We start from the raw sequence: 12,500 nt of genomic DNA on the forward strand, positions 1-12,500 counted from the left end.
GGTGACCATTGAGAGTAGGATGTTCGAGGACGATGGTCAGAGGATGGAGAGAAGGATGTTGCAAGAGGCAGAGGAACGCTTGCTAGAACACGATCGCCGCCATCGACTGCTTAACAGGTACGTTTACTTGTTTTTGTGAGTCTCTCGCTCTCTCTCTATCTATCTATCTATCTATCTATCTATCTATCTATCTATCTATCTCTCCTAATTAGTGCATCTGCTTAATTATAGAATTTCATTTTATATAACTCTATGGATGTATATATCATATGATCCTAAATATAACTATATGGAAGGATATCTCAGATATAGATGATGAATTATGAGATAACTCTGGAAATTCCACTAATTAATTAAGGTGAGTGACAAGGCGATTTATTTCCAGTCTTCAAGAACGTTTAAGCAGACTGTTATACACGGGAGCTGGACCACACGAGGAAAATCATGCACCATCAGTTGCACCACAGACGGGTGTTGCAGCGGAATCGCAAGATGCACAGGTAGATATAACTTTAGTGTAAATTGTGTTGTATGGAAACTTAGATGAGTATATGCAAGCTAATATATACCCAGTGATACTGACCAATGCACGTCTACAAACGAAGGTTTTTAAAGACAAAAAAAATCTTTAATTTTTGAGTCATCTAGATCCTCACTCATTGCTAATCAATCATTACTAATAAATATTTTCTTTTAGGATGAGATCCAGTCAGTAGACGCCACGACAAGGGAGTTCTTGACAGCCTTGGTGAAGGAAAGATTGCAAGCATTTAAGTCACAGGTAATAAGGGAAGCAAACAGTGTTAGTAAAGATAAGAATGGCCGAGGCGTTGTTCCATGCAAACGTTCAGAGTTTACAGAATGATAGCGGTATAAATTCATTGGTCCGCGATTGAACAAATTTAGAGAAGTTTTAAAGCAATGGAACAGAATTTGCTTGTTTGCATGGGAGATGTATCTTAGGAATGGATAATTATAACACAATGTTTTGTAGACAATCCAGGTTTATTCTTGATCCAAGCATGTTAAAGGAGACAAATATGGATAGATAAAAAATAGGATAAAGACATTGATACAATAAGGATGAAGCATATAAATTTACGATCAACAGACAAGAGACAAAGACTCTGAAGTAGAAGTGAACATGACCCCTTCGGGGTCTCCCTCGCCAAGGGGGGAGCGCGGAAGCCCCGTTCGGGTCGCTCCTCCGCCTGACACGCCAAGGGACCCGTTGCCGGATCAGTGTGCTGGAGAAAAGGTTTGTATATTGTTGTAGGAAAGTTGTTTTTGATCATTAAGGATATCTGTGCATATTGCTATTGAGCAAAAAATTGTGTATATGTCTAGATTATTTTAGAAAAGGTATTATATCGATTTTGAGAAAGGTTTATATACTGTTGTAGAAGTTGTGTTTTTTTTTCCCCTATATTGAATATATGTCTCCTTTTCCCTGTTATCCGTTTCGTTTTAATCATTTGTTTATGTAACAGCTACAGACTCCCTCGCCATCTCCACCACCGAGTGAAGCCCCGCCTCCAAGAGGGGAACTGACGCCACAGCTTTCTCAAGAAACTTCAGATGACGAAAAGGTCCCGGATTTTGTCCCAACGCCTACGGCTTCGCCTTCGCACGAACTACGTCGAGAAGAACGTCCACAGACGCCACACACTCCAGCTCTCACGCCAGTTTCCTCTCCAGCCAAACATCAGGCTGTAGTGACTCCCTCACACTCGACAGAAACTTCACCGCGCCGCAAGGATCCAGAAGTTACTTCAGCCTTGACTCCAGCCCAGTCGCCCCTCCACGCTCACCGCTCCGGCCGCTCCCCAAGCACGCCGTCCCAGTCTCCGTCGCCCCGGAAATCACCCACGCGCGTCGTTGCCGTCCCTGACACCCCGACGCCGTCTGCCCCGTCTCCAGTATATCCTCCTCCTCCTGACGATGCTCCTCTGCCTTCTCCAGATACGTCCTCTCGCCAGGCACAAGAGTTCCAAGCGAGAGTCTCGCCTCCACGTGATCCCGGACCGACGCAAATTCCTCTGCCGGGGAGAACATTCAGTGACGAAGATATTCAGATTGAGTATGCCAATGTCAGTGTGGATTTACTGTCTCCAGAGACGCCGTCTGTAGTGTACAATTCGCCCTCTGACGTTACTGTTGCTTCATCTGTTGAGGTACGGTTAGGATTTTACTTTTTACGTGCTGCGTTGTTCATTGTTTTCGGTGAGGAAAAATTGCAGTTTGGCCTTATATTGCACGGCGTGTTTTCTTGATTGTTCTCTTCTTTACTTGCCTTTTCTCCTCAGGCCTGTGACGTAACTGGAATAAGCATATCCGATGGCGAAATTCTTGGGGGCCCAACCAGTTCTGTCAACATATCTTTGGAAGCTGGCGAAGTGGCGAAGCCCGACTGCCTATGCCACTTGAACGCCGGCAAGAGGGCCACACTGCAGAAAGGAACTACGAAGATGCAGAAGACAGTAAGTGTGTCTATGTATGAGAGATAATTTTAGGTGGGACAGCAGTTGCATACTGATAAGTTAGGTATATTCTAATGCATGTTTTACTATTGGGGAAAATGTAATTAGCATTTTTTAGAGAAAAAGTATGCCCGTTCTATTCCAAATTAGTAGAATATTATTTGTTACTTAGGAAAATATGTGTATGTATATGGATAGATAAATAGAGAGATAGAGAGAAAGACAGACAGACATAGACAGAGAAAGACAGAGATTGTTAAATGTTCATAATATTGCGTGCTTTAGGTCATCTGCAGTTACCACGAGAGCCAGCTGCAACAGTCGGAAGGAGAAGTGGAGTGCAACGAAAGCAGTGAAGGCCTTTTGCTGCTAGAGGACCAGAGCGCCCTGGAAGACAGGACCATCCAAGACTCCCCAGAGCAAAGCCTCATGTTCGACGAAGCTCCGAGTGAAGCTGCAGAGAGTAGGCTTTTGAACCATGGCTGCACTCCGTTCTTGCAGAGTCGTGGATTATTTCGTTTGCATTTTTCTATGTTTTATGTGGACGAAAGCTTTCGTTGCATTTGCTTGACGAATTTCTTTATTGATTAGACAAGGATGATCATCTATAGAGTAAAAAAGGGCAATGCATATGATATAAATTAACAACATTCCGTGAATATTGGAAAATTGATATATGATAGTAATGATAAAAAAGATAATAATGATTTATATTAATATTGTAATGATTGTATATATGACAATGATCATTATAATAATAACGATGATAATGACAACAATGATAAGAATAATAAGGATAATGATAATAATAATAATGATAATAATTTCAATATAATAATGATGATGATAAAAACCTTTATTTGGCATGACATTTGTCCAGGTTGCTCTCTGCCTCTGACTTGCATTAAGAATCTTATTTCCCTTCCCAGGTCTGCAAGTGTCAGTGGTTCGAGATGACAGCTACTCGAGCGGAGACACCCAAGGCCTCCCGAGGCAGCATCTGGAAGTTCTCCAGAGGCAGAACGCAGAACTCCTTTCCCGAATGAGAAACCTCGGGTCCATGAACTTCCTTCGGAGAAGTTTTCAGTCGTCCTCGTCATCATCTTCACAATGATGATTGCCATGACTAGAGCCATTTTAGAGTTTTAGAATAAATATATATTTAGAATGTAAGATTTAGCAAGCTCAGGTCACTTCCTTATCTAAAACATGAGATGTGTGTTTAATGTGTTTAACGAGGTAAGGTAGAGAGACTTTTAGACAATAGTTAATACTTTCTAGACAAACAACAGCATTAATGAATTGAAAATGTATGGGCTTCCTTATTACGCACCATATTCCAAAACTGCGTTTCTTCATATTTATAAGAAAATTGGTCCATCTAAACCTCAGAATTCAGATTGATATTTTGATAATATTAACTACCCAAAAGGATAGAATAGATGCTGGCTTGATTTTGCCAAAAATTATGTTTTGTCTTTTAGCGTATTTATAATCTTTTTATCATGTTATATTGGGTATGTTAAGTGAAAGTATATTTCTGGTGATGGTGATAACAGTACAGAAAAAATCATGTTTTTAAAACCCATGTTTTGCAATACTGTTACCAATTAATTTGTTATTTTAACTATTTAACCACAAACCTTTACTTTACATCAGTACAAAACTGAAAAGTAAATTAGATTTAAGATTACTAGTACAACTCCAGAGGGTGAATTTATGCCTTCAAGTAAATTTTACAGTAACCTTGAACTATTTTGATACAATATTTTTAGTCTTTATAACATGTTTTAACTATAGTAGTTTTCAATGATTGTAAAATATATAATGGATTGAATAAATAAATATTCGAACCAAGTTTTATCATTTGCATGAACCAAGCACGTCATTTATAAGAGAAAGATTACACATATCTTTCTCTCTTTTCATATCTTTATTTCTCTCTCACGCACTGTGCTTCACGTAGGACGGCAGAAGCTCATCACGCAATAAAGTATTTTGTAAATTGAAAAGATTTGGTGTTTTTGGTGTGCTTCTTCCTTGATTAATAGAACCAATATGTTTATAATAAAACAGTATACGATATCCAATAAGTTAGAAGTGTACAGTATGGATAATAATGAAAACACGTAGATTTGCAATCAGTGAACTAACTATTCAGGAAAAGGACGTGAAGTTGTGGTTCTGCGTCTTCAGTTTGATTCGTGATCTCTGTTGGACCCGTAAAGGAAAAGAGGGGCGTCTGTGCACAATCTGATCACCTCTCGACATAAAGAATTTGAATTAGAATCATTTCCATTCTCGTTCGTTCTCTCGGTTCCTTCCTCTCTCCATTTTCTTTATTCTTATATTGCCCTCTCTGTTGGGGTTATTCGCCATTGTTGCTTTCTCGTTAATTTTAATTTACACAATATTCATCGCTTTTGAAAATGTTTGAATGAAGATTTCCTGTTCTTCACCTCTGATGCCTTTGAAAATATGCGCGTACGGATGTTAATGGATGAGTTTACTCCCGGAATTACTGGTGCAGTAGCGAGACGGATTTCCCTCATTGAAACGATATAGCACCTGTGTTTCTAGAGAGCCACCTGGCATCTCCTGGAGCTTTTATCTATTCTCTTACTTTTTGTTTTATCGTCATTTTCATATGCAAGATTTTACGGACACAGTTTTATCTTCATATTTTTATGTTTATTTTTTTAACATTTGCTTTACAAATGATTTCGGTAACAAGAAGAACAAAGTACTATAAACAACAACCCTGTCACAAACTAACGGCTTTTGGGTCGTTTGTCTGGAAGGTTTTGGAGAAAGAGAGAAGATAAGTATATGATCATCTTTGTAAAAGGCCTGTTAGGATGTGTTATACGTATTATACATTTATTGAACATACGGGATTGAGGGATCTCAGGTTTTTGTATTTTGAGTTTTGTTTTAGCCTTGTTTCGTATTTTCCTCGGTTTGCTGTTTTGTTTTTACTTTCATTTTACATTTATTTTACATTCATTTAACACAAGAGGTGTGAATATTGAATATGAACAATGGAACATGAATAGATATGAATAATCGTAATGGAAGGGTTACAAGTGATCAACAAGGAATAATAGCTATTTAATAACAGAGTAAAGATACAAGGATAATTAAATAGACAGACAATTGTTTTCAATATCATAAGAAAAAAAATCAGGGTAGCGACGAATGGGTAATGGGTGATGAGCGTTAATTGATACCATTCCTGTTCCGGTTCGCCCGTTCAGAGATTGTACTATGCAAGTCGTGCATTGTGACCTTGATGCAAATATAGAGTACGCTATAACACGGACACCCTCGGGTTATTTAAAAGACGTAAAATGGTTCTGGTTGCTATTTTGCACTGGTCTGGGTATGTAAAAGTGTAAGATTTACATTACATCTTGGTAAATTTCGTGTTATATCCTATCATCAAAGGACATTGTATAGGTAACAGGAAAGGCCAAAATGGCATTACACATCCGTAAAACCTGGATGAATCATAAATAATGTGTACGCTATCGTCATCATTATGATCTCAACTACCTGCGCATTTACCAGTTTTCTGTGTATGTATATACATACATACACACACACACACACACACACACACACACACACATATATATATATATATATATATATATATATATATATATATATATATATATATATATATATATATATATATTTGCATATAATACATGCATATAGGAATAAGTCAGTTTTAAAGATTAGGATGAGGAATAATATTATCCACTATCATTACTGTACAGCTTAAAGACAATAGCAATAGTAATAATATCAATACATATGATATTGATATTTTTTCAGTATCTTATATATCACTTAATCCTTATAATTATTCCTTATAATTATACCATGATAATCATCACTATCAGTGTTTCATTCTTATCATTGTTGTTGTATTGGTGTCATCATTGTTATATTAGGTTTAGCATTAGTATCAGCATGACCATTTTTAGTTTCTATTGTTATCCTTGTCCATTCATCATTTTATTAGTCATGAATATAATTCTCATTATTATATTTTTTTACTATCATTATTAGTCATCATCCTTTGTCATCATTACTCTTGTTATTATCGTCATTACTATATCAAGTTTTTCATCTTCCATCAACATGGACTGCCAGACCCAACGGAATTATATCCATATTTTACTTACATAAATTGTAGATTATTAAAGTCTTGATTTTTTAAAGAAATAATAGCCTCCGCAAGGTTTGCTCATATATCAAACTGGACTACATGAGAATTCCCTGACGGACTGTGATGAGCATGACAGATCTATGAAAACCAATTTTGTGGTGGACGTATTTTCAAATTTGGGGTTTTCATTGCTGTCATGCTTTCTCTCTCCCTTTGGTCGTTTGTGGAGGTTTGTGTTCTCTGAGTGCTTTTAGCTTACAAATGTACTGAATCACTTTTCCAAAAATGTTTGAAACCTAAGCGTATTGCTCTTACCCGCCCGGGTACTTTTAACTCTTTGCGGACGGGTGTCATGACATACATGACGTATGAGTTTTTGGCTTGACGGCGGGCGTCGTGACGTTTGGGGATTTTTTATCTGTATGTTTCTTTATTATACTCTGAATAAGGAGTGAGGGATGATGACAATTGCAATTATAATTATTATAATTGCCGTAATATTAGGCAAAATGTGTTTCTTCACCTAACATCCCAAACCTAGATGGCACCACTTTCTCCTAGCATCTACAGGAGAGAGAGCCTTAATTAGCACTCATCCACGGTCTCTAGCAAGCACTATCTTTAGAGAGCGATGGCACACAGCAAGTTACCGACCTCTTGCTCTGAAGTACCGCCGGTGGAGGATGTGCAGGCAGAACGAGAAGAGGAAGGTGACTTAAACCATGCCCAATGTCTTCAATGTGCCCCTGTGCCAGTAGGGATGCCTTTTACTGTCACACTCACAGTCATAAGCACAGGTTTCCTTTCTCTTTCCTACCTCTTCATGTTATCTTCAGTGTGGATGGTTATATTTTTCGAATTCCTTCACAGTACACGAATACGAAAAAAAAATAGGTTGCTTTTTGTTCTCCCATAAAACAATACTTCCATTACACTGAGTATAAAGAAAATATTGAGCTGATATGAACTCTATACTACCATTTTAGTCAATTGCAGCATTGATATAGCCTGTCATTTGACACAATTCTGAGTACAATAAAACACAAAAAATAATAAACATAAAAATGGCTCTAGGTTTACAATGCGTGACTGAAAGAGTGGGGAAAAGTCAAAGCATGTTTCCCTGAAGCTGCCTCGCTCTGAAGTAAACTCAATCTTGGAGACTGAGCAAGCAAATATATGACTATCTGGTTAATGTACACAGGGCAGGCAAAGTCGTAATCAGAGTTGTTGCAGGTCTCTGCAATTGGCAAAGTCGGCTGTGTCTGGAATTTATATTTAAAAATATTTCTAAGCACCATCAGGACAGCACAAGAGTTCATGACTTCCTCATAATGAACTCTTACCCAAATAATATAAATGATGTATGGTTACTTGTCCATCGTACAATGGCCATACTTTTATTAGACATTTTTGTGGATATCTAAAATGGCGTATGGAAGCATAATTCTGCAAACCTGATTGGAGCAGCATGCAACAATTAATCTGTGAACGTAGGTCTTGGTCCATAACTTACTGGGATTTCAAAATCTTACAAACTTCCTGCAAAGGAAATCCGCATGATGTCATGAATTCACAAAGTATTATTAATTTTAATTAGACGTGATAAAATCCACATTGTTTCTGACACACATGCGTTTCCACGGGGAAATCAGAATCAATCTTAGGAAAAGACACGGTCCATGATAGCTCTCGTCCCTCAACCATGTGATAGTGCAGTCGATGGTTCTCAATGCGAAAGAAAACAATATGGATATCAGTGACAGGTAATACTAAACTATGAAAGGACAGTGTGAAAGTGAATGAACTGATAATGATATAATGATTGACGTATGGATGGCAGAAATAGATACACATGGAAGTGTATATTCAACATAGAAATTATGTGATAACGAACTTTTAGTGCAAAGAAAAATACTATGGGTCTCAAACATAAAGTTTAGTTTGAAAATAGAAACATAGCTACACCAAAGATTATATAAGGAAAATACTTTAGTTCAACGATATAAAATATAATTTTGCATATAATAACATTGATTTTGGCCATGTAATATACGCATAGCTCAGCTTATTCAACTCTATATGCAGAAAGGAATTCAAGACCAGACTTTTTTCTTCAGAAAAATAAGCCAGTTACATCAAAGTGAAACTACATCGCATTTTAGAGTTCCTTTTAATTATCTTCAATACAATAAAAACAAACCATTTCCTAAGTTACAAAAGAGAACGTTTACGGTTGTAAACTATGCAACAAGACATTTCCTGACAACCTTCAAGTAATCAGCAAGAGGACAGAACATATGTGTCTTATAAAGGTAATGTTGATGCTGTTGCACATAAAAGAGAAATCCTACACGTGTGTTGTATGCAGTAACACCTTTTCTCTAAAAGTAGTGAGCACACAGTTTATATGTGTAAATTGTATCATAAATACAATCTAATAAAAAATATGACAGTAGATGAAAGAAGTGTGAATACATCATGTCTGAATAACTGATAGGATAGACACAAAATATAACCTATATAGATATAAAATGATGAATTAAAGGTAAAAATCAAACAGATATAAAAACATACATTTATCACACCCTGTTGTAAAACCACATCCATATCACACAGAAACTGCCAAAAATAAAATCTACGAGGAGTTCCGAAGCAGAGATGGAAGCGCAGCAAGCCACGCCCCGCGCTCTCGGTAGGTCGCCCCGTTACCACAGGTCGTCGGAAAGGACCTTCGCGGCCGTGTTGATGTAGTGAGTGATGGCGGCCAGGTGCTGAGCGAAGTGGACCCAGCGCTCCTCCTGCTGCGAGGGCTCCAGGTCTAGGATGCCATCAAGGGCGTCGCTCAACCCAGAGAAGGCTGTGCCCGAGTAGCTGTCACTGACGCTCGGCGCCATCACCACGTGGCTGGGAATAGGAGGGTATTCGCGATGATTATGCCATGCTTTGGCAGTACACGACATTTAAGGAAAAATAACACAGTGAGAGAAATCTCGTCACGGCAATCTTAATTTCATAATTTTGAACATGTAAGCCACCCAACCACAGCGTCGAAGGCGAAAGCATCAGGTGTACAAATTCACTCACTTATAGTCGGGTCTGTCTGGAAGACCTCGGGGGTCGATGAATGATCGCTCAACCATCATCAGTTGATCATTAACTCTCCGAACTGCTAACACGCTATTGGAAAACGTCATGAAGAGGGTTATTGACCTTCAGTCTTCCAAACTTATCATAACATGCCTTACTTTAATCTCTAAAAATAACAATAATTTAAACAATCATAATTTGAAGAATATTAACCATCACGCACTTACTTGCTCGTGTCAAGATGATCAAGGTCATCGATGAACATGTCTGTTGCTTGGGAAAAGCCTTCTATTGCTTTCTTGAAGTATGCTATTGAAGATGTGAGAAGCTATAATTACTTACATATTGATAATTCAGTAATACTCTTGAAAATGTGACAATGACAATATAAACTTGCAAACATAAAAAATGACACGGTATTTATAATTCCAAGTTTAAGAAACTATACTTAACTAAAAAGTTAAACAGATCACAAAAACGATATCATTAAAAAATGGATCTCGTTCTCCTTTTGATGTTCCGAAACTATATTAAAGACTACATTTAACTGAAAAATCGCACCCATCGAAATGTTCCTGGCGGAGATAAGGTCGCCATACTCTTGCAGCAGCTCCTCCTGAGCGTCTGCCAAGAAGCTGCTGTACTCCTTCAAAGAGAACTTGAGTACCTGCAGGTTGAGAAACAGATACCAGTATGGTCGTGGTCGTGGTGGGTGGATATTAGCGTGCGTGTGCGATTGGTCGTGCGTGTGAGCAGTTGTAAAATGTAAGAACGAGGATGTGTCTCAACGCATATCCATGATTCTCACCTGTGTATCGGCGAGATCGACGGCCATGATCGCCCACAGCCTGGTCAGCGCGGCCTGGAAACCAAATCCCTTATCGTAGAGCTCATCCACTAGCGCGAACGTCTCGTACAGAGTGTGGTAGAGAGGCTCCACGTTCACTTTCTGAAACAAGGCGTTTAGTCTGGGTGGGAAAAAGTGCATTCTCGGAATGCGGCGAAGCACTATAATATAACCGAGAAAATGACACTGCGGTACCTCTTATCAAGAAAGAACACAGGCAATTGGTTAGAACATCAAGGACGTACAGGGTCATACGTGTAACAGATGTCGAGCACAGGAACTCCTAGGTTGTGCATGAAGGACCTGTAGTCGCTGCCTGAGCCCACGAGATCAACTCTGTACAAATTCAATCGTTTATGAAAAGAGGAATTAATAGGAACGTTTTAAGTACATATTTGATACAAGCGGCGGGTCTGAAGTCTAAAGTCAACGTTAACTTCTATTGGAACGGATGAATTTAGAAAATTTATACACATATTTCTAAAAAAGCCTTCGGTAAGTAAAATATGCTTCTTCATCTAAATGAAATCTTCCTCCATTTATTTCCGCACAATCTACCCTATATTCTTATATATTTATTTTCATATTCCTCCATCTTCCTTCTCCCCAAATACCTTGGTCGGCCGGGATGATCTCCGTCAGGCAATCGCGCCGCCCACGTGTCATACACCATCGGCCGCCCCGCCGCCACCTCTGCGGCGTCGGGGTTGGGTACCTGCCAACACAACTTGAATCAGTAATATCGACAAGGTTCTTTTTCTGAGGTAGATATTTATATGATATGGGCTTTAGTTCGGCATTTGTTTGTTTCTTTATCTCTATTTCGCTTATTGGCTTCGGCAAAGGTTAAGCCCTCAGGGCATGGGGCATGACATGGTTCGACGATTCGGGTGTCAAAGTGGGCTCTCTGCGCATACACCCTGCACAAAGGTCAATTCTTGCTTTATTTGACGAGTTTGCCATTTGATAAGTTAATCTTGCATTTTTCAGTGGATCTACTATCACAGCAAGAAAAAAATCTTTCAGAATTTTAACGGTTACTTTTCGCACTTCATCAAGATGAATACAATCAAAGCCACCCTCCTTGCACATCATTGCGTGACCACCATCAAAGGAGGAACCACATGTACACCGTACTACCAAAAGGGCTAAAGCATTAGAAAATTCCTTCTTAAAGTACTTTTTGATTGGCAAAGGGGTCAACCATCTCGATGCTCCTGTTCCTTGTGCAGTATCTACTACTACTAATAATAATAATGATATCTATTGTCATTATTATTATCATTATTATTATTATTATCATTAATATCCTTATTTGATAATGAAGAAAAAACAATATTTGTGTGATCATCTAACCTTGGCTGCTGCTTCGAAGACCGTATCATAAAGCAGTGGCGCAGAGAGCGTCCGCAGTGAGTAGTTACCTATTTAACCGAAACTAATTAGCCAAGGAAAACATACATCCCATGCATATCAACAAAAAATAAATAAATACAAATTAAAACATCATATAAAAATGAGTATTACAAGAAACAGTAAGTCTACCTTCGATTGCCAAGTCTACGTTGATGTAAGCAACGGTCCTGTCCATCAGCTGTTTGCCGAATTGCTCCGCCCACTCCTTGGAGCCGACCAGCCCGTACTCCTCCGAACCCCACGAACACACAACCACCGACCGTCGGGGTCTCCAGCCTGCCAGTTAAGGTGAGGTCTGAGATCTACTTTTGCTTTTTGTCTTTTTCTTCATTTTTTAGATCAGTAAATCCGTTTTCTATTTGATTTTCCTGTCTCTTCCAACACCTTCCGAACCCCTCCCTTCTTTCCCTACAACAAATATCACCAAGAAAGGAAAAAAACATAACCAACACGAGACCCTATTTCCCCCCACCTGTCTGGTCCTTGA

General features: G+C 38.7%; 2 protein-coding genes across 5 annotated transcripts in view; one reads left to right on the forward strand and one right to left on the reverse strand.

Annotated features, from left to right (window-relative positions):
• The window catches only part of LOC122268189 (uncharacterized), a 572,062-nt gene extending 567,725 nt beyond the window's left edge, over positions 1-4,337 (forward strand). For both annotated transcript variants that reach the window (XM_086543376.1, XM_086543377.1), the window contains exons 8-15: positions 1-117; positions 386-500; positions 698-781; positions 1,112-1,258; positions 1,491-2,174; positions 2,307-2,480; positions 2,766-2,943; positions 3,410-4,337. The exon at positions 1-117 is cut by the window's left edge and continues 1,250 nt beyond it. In XM_086543376.1, coding sequence (XP_086399502.1) covers positions 1-117; positions 386-500; positions 698-781; positions 1,112-1,258; positions 1,491-2,174; positions 2,307-2,480; positions 2,766-2,943; positions 3,410-3,594 — 1,684 coding nt within the window. In that variant the 3' untranslated portion in view covers positions 3,595-4,337. The remainder of the gene's footprint in view (positions 118-385; positions 501-697; positions 782-1,111; positions 1,259-1,490; positions 2,175-2,306; positions 2,481-2,765; positions 2,944-3,409) is intronic.
• Positions 4,338-8,817: 4,480 nt separating this feature from the next.
• The window catches only part of LOC122268192 (putative N-acetylated-alpha-linked acidic dipeptidase), a 16,250-nt gene continuing 12,567 nt past the window's right edge, over positions 8,818-12,500 (reverse strand). For all 3 annotated transcript variants that reach the window (XM_043038497.2, XM_043038495.2, XM_043038496.2), the window contains exons 10-19: positions 12,486-12,500; positions 12,143-12,289; positions 11,954-12,021; positions 11,212-11,312; positions 10,843-10,933; positions 10,559-10,699; positions 10,312-10,417; positions 9,978-10,059; positions 9,748-9,840; positions 8,818-9,567 (exon numbers count right to left, since the gene is read on the reverse strand). The exon at positions 12,486-12,500 is cut by the window's right edge and continues 108 nt beyond it. In XM_043038497.2, coding sequence (XP_042894431.2) covers positions 9,369-9,567; positions 9,748-9,840; positions 9,978-10,059; positions 10,312-10,417; positions 10,559-10,699; positions 10,843-10,933; positions 11,212-11,312; positions 11,954-12,021; positions 12,143-12,289; positions 12,486-12,500 — 1,043 coding nt within the window. In that variant the 3' untranslated portion in view covers positions 8,818-9,368. The remainder of the gene's footprint in view (positions 9,568-9,747; positions 9,841-9,977; positions 10,060-10,311; positions 10,418-10,558; positions 10,700-10,842; positions 10,934-11,211; positions 11,313-11,953; positions 12,022-12,142; positions 12,290-12,485) is intronic.

This window comes from Penaeus japonicus, unplaced genomic scaffold (assembly GCF_977035675.1).
Source record: "Penaeus japonicus unplaced genomic scaffold, GWHDUDI00000001_assembly GWHDUDI00000013, whole genome shotgun sequence".
NCBI lineage: Eukaryota > Metazoa > Arthropoda > Malacostraca > Decapoda > Penaeidae > Penaeus > Penaeus japonicus.